The sequence below is a fragment of the Benincasa hispida genome, chromosome 10 (genome assembly GCF_009727055.1).
Source record: "Benincasa hispida cultivar B227 chromosome 10, ASM972705v1, whole genome shotgun sequence".
Lineage (NCBI taxonomy): Eukaryota > Viridiplantae > Streptophyta > Magnoliopsida > Cucurbitales > Cucurbitaceae > Benincasa > Benincasa hispida.
In genome coordinates, this window is record NC_052358.1 from 18614567 (window position 1) to 18622207 (window position 7641).

General features: G+C 32.7%; 1 protein-coding gene across 1 annotated transcript; it reads right to left on the reverse strand.

Annotated features, from left to right (window-relative positions):
• Window positions 1-3137: 3137 nt before the first annotated feature.
• LOC120088431 lies at window positions 3138-7406 on the reverse strand. Its single transcript, XM_039045721.1, has 5 exons — window positions 7056-7406; window positions 6816-6950; window positions 6688-6725; window positions 6534-6600; window positions 3138-3670 (listed from the first exon to the last, which is right to left on the reverse strand). Exons 1-5 carry the CDS (start codon window positions 7242-7244, stop codon window positions 3281-3283), a joined length of 819 nt encoding a protein of 272 aa, XP_038901649.1. The 5' UTR covers window positions 7245-7406; the 3' UTR covers window positions 3138-3280.
• Between the last annotated feature and the right edge of the window lie 235 nt (window positions 7407-7641).

A 7641-nucleotide genomic window follows, 5' to 3' on the forward strand; every position in this document is an offset into this window, starting at 1 on the left:
CAATGGACAGAGAAATATATCTGTAGTGCGAAGACTGCAACTATTGGTCTTTAGTGGAGTGCTCGACAGTTAACGAATGGTGAATAATTTAATTAAAGAATTTAATTAATTATTTATGTACCGTTGGAGCTTCAAGCTACAGATCCATGAAGTCCCCTTGGTAGTTCAATAGGATTAATTGAGAATCATTTTTTGGATTAATTTGAATTGTTCAAATTAGTAGAGGGATTTAATTATATATGATATAATTATGTTGTTTTAATTATATATGATATAATTATTATAATATATTTGATACATTATAGCTTTAGTGAGAGGAAATAAATATTTGAATAAGATTCAAATATACATTCTATGAATTAGATTCATAGTTGTTAAATTTAATATAAATGTGATTTATATTAAATGTCATATAAGAGAGAAAAGAAACTATAGGTTATATTGTATGTCATACAATATTAAAAGTATAGGTAATATGTTATATTTGATATAGCAATAATTAAATTCATATGGGTCACCTATAATAATTATATACTATCAAGCTATGATAACCCAGTATATACACACTTTGCTCTCTCGTCATCTGTCTCTACACCCCACACACGATAAGTGAGATGGTTGATATATTTGGCATATTGAAAAAGAGTTTTTTCTTCTTCTGAATGGGGATGATTTTTTACCGTGAAAAAAAAAAACAACAACAAAAGAGTTTTGTGTGTGTTTTGAGTTGTTTTGTGAACATTCTCAAACCTTCCTCCTTACCACAAAAATTTCCTCAATCCAAATAGTTAGAGCCCACCAATCCTGGGTTCTCAACCTTTAGAATACCGAGGAAGTCTTTGTGGTCATGTTCGTTCTTGTTCGATTTATTTCTTGAAGAAAGTCTTCAAGGAGTTCGTGTGCTTTTCGAGGGAATCTTGAAGAAAAGTCTTCAAAGGTAAGGTTTCTAAAACCTTTTGTTAGCATGTTGTAATCTACATATAAATGTATATCTTGTTTCTTTGTTTTACCGTAAAATTTATATTAAATGAAAAATGGGATTTGGGAAGATCTTGCTTCCGCTTACGGTTCCCTTCAGAATGGGTACCTTCACTTGGACATTGGCAGACTCGTACCGTGGCAAACGAAAAAGTACGAGATAAGATTTGAACGTCGGAAGAAGGTAGTTGACGCCATATTTGCTATTCATGAGTTGATTGATGATGATAGATGCGACCTTATTGATATCATTGGCCCGAACGTACAAAAGACAGACTGTTTTCTCGCTATAACAGAACAAACACGAAAACGGTATTGCATCCATCTACTTGCTCAGGCCCTTTAGAGTGACCACCTAACATTTCACCTCAACACTATATAGTTTGTGAACTTGTTTTCTGAACACGACACATGTTTGGTCGTCTTATAATATTTTGCGATGTAAAAAAGAATGTAACTTTACAGTACTAGTACCTCGTAAACATCATTATGATATGAAAGGTAAATATTCTATACACACTTTCATTCTAATATAAATGATGCATATTATATAAACATAAACTCTTAAGTTATTGAGTGCTTCAACTTTTATGTGTAGAACATAATAATTCTTTTTATAATAATGTTAAGTTAGTAAGATTACTTTTTTTTTATTGAGTGCTTCAAGTAATTGAGGGTTAAAAAGTGATTGTCAGATAGAAGGAAAAATGTTCATTTTATTGGAATATGACATGTATTTTGGTGGATAAATATAATTGTTTTGCAATTGAGTGTTAACACATGTTACATTTTTCCAAAAGAAAAAAAATATTTTGTCCAACTTTTAAGATTGTTCAGTGTTCATGTTTGAGTGCTAAGTACTTGTGTTTAGTTATAATTTATTTGGAATATGTTTGGTATTTAGAATTTTGAGAACAGATATGTTATGTAATTTAGTTTTCAAAAATTGAATTCAAAATTTTGTGTTTAGTATATGAATACTTTGTAGAGAATTTATTATGTTTTGAGAATGAAAAAGAATTAGAAGTTTTTTTTTTGTTATTGTCTTAGAAAAGTTAGAAAAGTATGTATATACTTGAAAATTAAAATCAACAATAGCAAAAAAAAAAAAAGAAAAGAAAAAAAGAAAAAAAAGAAAAAGACAAAATCAATTTCATTTTTAAAAAAATTGTGCACCAGCTACCTCAATTCAACTCAACTTTGGACCCCAAATACAAATTTTTTGACTCAACTTAACATCCCAAACACAGATATTAATTACCCAAAAACACAGACAATTTAACTCTCTAGATAGTTTAACGCCCAAAACTACATGCTAATTATGGTTGGCCTATGTTAATATTATAAATTTAGTTTTCATTGAGTCATAAATTAATGGAAACAACGTAATCAAATTTATCGTTTTTCTTTAAGAAAACAAATTTGGTTAAAAAGAATTTTTTTTTTTGACATTTGTTTAGAAAATACACTTTTTCAAAAGTTGTAATATTACTCTTGTTTATTTATAAACATTTAAAAAATTATCTTTAGAAAAAAAAAAGAATACCGTAGATGTTACGTGAAAATGTCTATATCAAAGAAAAATGATGTTTTTTAAAACAAAAGTTCACATGTATTCTCAACCCAATATAAACATTGGTAAATGAGCAATTTACCCTACCCAAAGTGCAAGCGAAGAAACTCTGAAATATAAAATATTCCTCCTCCATTTTTTACCCAGTCTATCTACTATTTATGTTTTCACTGAGCTTTCTTTTATAATTCTTTATATATATAAATATATAATTAAGACAATTAAGAGAGCAATTGCTTCAATTGAGAATTTTACTTTTCTACTTACAACAAGAAACTGGAAACTCCCAACACAAAATAGGAAGCCAAGAATTTTCAAATACATAGTTAACAAGAGTTCCTGTATTCACCTATCTGGATCTTACATCGTAATTTCCTCAAATTATAGTACACTTGTACTTGTTGATGGCGTGTTTGGAAGTGAATCTAAAATAGTAATTTTTTTTTTTTTTTTTTAATTTTCAAAATCAATCATAAAATGCTTCTAATCATTCAAAGTCAAATTTAAGATTATGAAAATTACATTTAACATTAAACATTGAATTCAACAAAAATGATTATAAACATTTCAAAATCACTCCCAAACATGCCTCCAATCTAATGTTATGCCTTAACATAAAATTATCATTTAATTATCTTATTCGAGTTTAGCATTGACAAAGAAGATGTGACTGTACAGCGGTTCATTTGTGAGATAATTGTGTATATAAATCATTCTTTTGTTCTGATATCACAATAATGAAATGGTAATCAGACTAACCGTGAAGCCCAACAAAGCACCAGCTGCAACTTCAATCTCAGTATGGCCTATTGACTCTTTAAATGGCTTCCAACGACTAGCCTCCATTCTTGATGCTTCTTCCAAATCATTTGCTATGCCTGAGGATGCGACATCCTGCTTTACTGGACTCGGTGCCATTAGGGCCTTGGTCGATTCCTCGGATAATATGGGACTGCCAATCTCAAGATTTCTATTGAGTGAAGATGATACTCTCTTTTCGAGTTGGGAATCGACTCGAAGATCTTGTTCTTTATAGGGAAATGATGAGTTCACTGGTGTCTCTGTTTGTAACAGCTTGTTGATGGCTTTAGCATGTTTTCCAACTTCTCTCCTGACTCCCTGCAGAATAGAAAATTTTGTTGTTAATTGCCAAGTAACTATATAAATTTTGATACTTCTGTCTTTATCATAGACAAAATAAGATCCATGTACATCGCCTTTTATAAACTAACAAACAGTTGGCCGTTTGTGGTTCGGATCTTCCACCCTTCATTGTATAAAAAAAACAAACAAACAAGCAGTCTCATCACCAACAAAAAGTAAAGAATATTATGCTTAAATCCCTCCCCCCCCACCCCAAAAAAAAAAAATTCCATTTGATAATCATTCGAGTTAAACACTATTTTCACTCATAAGTTTATATGTTTTGTCATTTACTTTCTACTCGTATTATAAAAAAATCAAGATAACTTAAAAAAGTAAGTTTCAAAAGCTTGTTCTTGTTTTTAAAATATGACTAGAAATTCAAGTGTTTCTTAACAAGTATGTAAACTATAATAGGAAAATTGAGGGGAAAAATAAGCATAAATCTTTAAAACAGAAAACTTAAAACAAAATTGTTATCAAACGGACCTAACCAATACAGCTGAAATAACAAATTGATGAATTACAATCTAAATGACAGCTCAGTGAACTGCCTAAACATTGATTACTCTTATTGATACCAGAAAAAGGCAGGGCACTCACATAAGAAATTTCTGAACGGTTATAGATCCTGCTCCAAATACTGCAGGAGATTCTAAAGAATGTATATAGGGAGGCTTGAGAGGACCGTTGCAAAAAAATGAGTGAGCCATAAAGGAAGAGTTTCCAATCGGCAAAGTTCGCTAAAATTCTTCAATCACAGGATCTTTCAGCAGAAGGCTGAACCCTTGGGTTTCCATAAAGAGGAAGCCCAGGATCAAAGGCAAGCTTCCCACACCAGTCACCACGATTTAGACTGCCTCTTAGAGAAACAATATATCCCAACGACATTAAATTTAAATCAGTTAATCTTCATGCTCAAGGCCTTCTCGAAAAGTTTAATGATATTAATTACATTCCTCAGTTTGGAGCGATCATAGAAGGAAAATACAAAAGTATCATTAGCAAACTGTAAACGACTGATAAGAGGTACAACTACGGATTTCCACTACACCACCCTCCGACCCACTAAGGACCAAAAGGTAAATTACTAAGATAACCTGCGACAAATACTTCTTTTAAAAAAAACAGAAACAAACACTTTTCATTGATGAAATAAAGAGACTAATTATTACAAGACAACGGGGGGAGGGGTTCTTGCCAAGGAAAAGAAAAAATTTGGTGTTCAAATCATAGCCAAAAACAACTTTCTCCACCTTTCCCCAAAGCCCTTGACTTGAAGGACATCAATAGCAACCAAGGGAATCCTAGTTAGGTTTATCATAGATTTTCCCAAAATTCAATTTCAAAATCATCTCCCTTTTTGTTTTTTCTTTAGGAATCATCGACCACTTTTTTTCCAAGATCAATGAAACGAAATCTTTGATCTGCCACAGCCAACAAAAGTAGATTCGACAGAGGGGCAGAACTGTTTAAGCCTCTTTGTTAGAACTTTGTAGTGATTGTTTTTTTTAAGAAACCAAACTTTCATTTAGAAAGATGAAGGAATGTACAAGAGAAAAAAAAAAAAAAAAAAAAACTGACAAAGAAAGGCGTCCAAATACTAATACAGAAACCGATTCTAATCTAAGAGAATCAAACCAAGCTTAGATATAAACATACACATCATTTCCAGTGACAAAATATCAAACCACCAGCAACAAAACAATTTTGTTTCTTTTGAAAACTGCAACATCCCATGCTCGGATACCGCAGGAAAGAATCTTGTGAGCGTCAATGATCACAGCAAAAGCCAAGGAAGGGTAACAGATATCATAGGAATTGTTATCTCAATGAAAGTTTGTTTCTCGTCTTTATACATCTTTTCATATTTCTCAATGAAAGGTAGGTTTCTTATCAAACAAAAAACAAATCCTTAAGACTTCAAATGTTATTTGTCCAATTTTTCCCTGGCCAACTATTGCCATGATACCTATTGTTCAGTTCTATATTAAAAGAAGTTTAACCTATTCTACAATATCTCGCCAACAAGAGCTTAGCTCAACTGACACCTATATGTGCTGAGGACCAAGAGGTCCGTGGTTCAAATCTCCCACCCCCAATTTGTACTAAAAAAATCTATTCTACAATGTCTCGATTGAATTTAAGATGTTACTTCTTATATAGGGTCCTGAACCATTTAACTACATACGATTACTAACCCAAGGACTTATATCCATTATTCATCCAACCGAATGGGTTGTTGGATGTCATCAAGATAAATTAGAAGATGCATGTCATGCAGAACATCGAGAAGGTCAACTTTTCAATATGGAATCCTCAACAAATGAAACATCGAGTCTAGCCGGTAAAATTGGAAAAAAAAGAAAAAAAAAGCTAATTTATAACAAATACCCCTGATTTTCCTTTCTGTTTCAAAAATACCCCTATACTTCCAAAAGTTGCAATATTATCCCTCAGAATTTCGAATAAATCGGGACTTAGAGCTGTATGAGGATGATCTAATAAATCGGGACTTAGAGCTGTGTGAGGATGATCTAAAACGATGATGGTTCAAATTTTCGTTTTATGTCACTTACTACACCATTTCACATCTCAATTTCCGTCCAAATTCTAACGAATTTCTGCTTCAAGGGTATTTTTGAAACATTTACAAAAGTTCAAGGATAATATTGCAACTTTTGAAAGTACGGGTATTTTTTATAATTTAACCAGAAAAAATCACCACTAATCCACAAAAAGATGCCAGAAAAGAGAAGGGAAGGTGATGATTATTAACCAGTAGAACGTGCGTCAAATAAGAAAATAGTAGTAGAAGAAGAAGAGCCTTCATACTTGCCTGAGCATCGTACATAATAAGGGACGCGTAAACTACAGTTATGCCAAAAATGGAATCGGCAAGACCCCTGCGATTATAATCTTAAGTAATGTCATGGAAAGTTCTTTAAAACAAAAGCCAAACGACAAAGAACGCATATTAAGCAGTTGATTACCTCTCAGCGCCGAGGATTGTAGCAGCAGCAACCACCGCCTAAAACATTTTCATAACAACAGCAGTCACGGTTGTGATTATGTTCAGAACAAGAAATCAGAACATAGAAAACAAAGAATGTCTACTAACAGAGGAATGGGTCGAAGGGAAGCCTCCAGCTTCAAAGGCAGTTCTGATGTTAAACTCTCTGCCATAGAAAACAACAGACGTGAAAGGCTTCGCGAGTTGCCCAATCGCAGCGGACACACCGGCGGAAACTAAAACCTTGAGAGAAACAAATTGAGCAAAGTTCAAGGAAATATTCCTCCATTGAGAACAAGGGAAAGGCCATATCGATACTGAGTGAGATGAATGAAGGCAACGAATTACCTTGTTGTGGGTGAGTTGAACGATTTCGTCAAGCAATATAGCTCTCGGAGCGGTGAAAATTGAAGGAGAAGGGCTTAATTTTCTGAGACGAATATGAAAGTAGTGTTGGTGATGGGAAGGATGAGTAATTAGCCGTGTCTGAGATGGAAAAGGAACGGCGGTGGCGGAGCTGCACCATGACAATGACATTCTTCTTCTCTTCCCACTGCAATGACAAGAAGAAGCCTGAAGGCAAGAAGGTTTGAAGTCAACTTGCCATAGCAGCGGCCAATATTAATCTGTTTTTCGAATCCAGCGGGGTTTTGTTCACCACCAGTCTCTCCATCTCTCGTCTTATCATCTCCTTCCGTCAAAAGCAAAGAAATGACATTTTGGAAATGTTTTACCAAATTATTTTTTCGAAAAATATCAATTTATGTTATTAAACTTTTGGCTTGTAAAAAAAGGGAAAAAAAAAGTTTGTAACGGTTGTTAAAATATAATATAATAAATAAATAAATATTAAAATAATATATAAATAAAATAAAATAAAATAGCAAAATATAAAATAAGAAATTTCTCTAAATTCTCCGTTTTTTCCAATTTT

Bases quoted from the DNA above. Each gene is read 5' to 3' on its own strand.
- LOC120088431 (XM_039045721.1), bottom strand. From the start codon at position 7,244: ATGTCATTGTCATGGTGCAGCTCCGCCACCGCCGTTCCTTTTCCATCT. The intron at 6,726-6,815 runs GTTAGTAGACAT...AAAATGTTTTAG, and splicing joins TCCCTTCGACCCATTCCTCT to GCGGTGGTTGCTGCTGCTAC. The intron at 6,601-6,687 runs GTAATCAACTGC...TTATAATCGCAG, and splicing joins ACAATCCTCGGCGCTGAGAG to GGGTCTTGCCGATTCCATTT.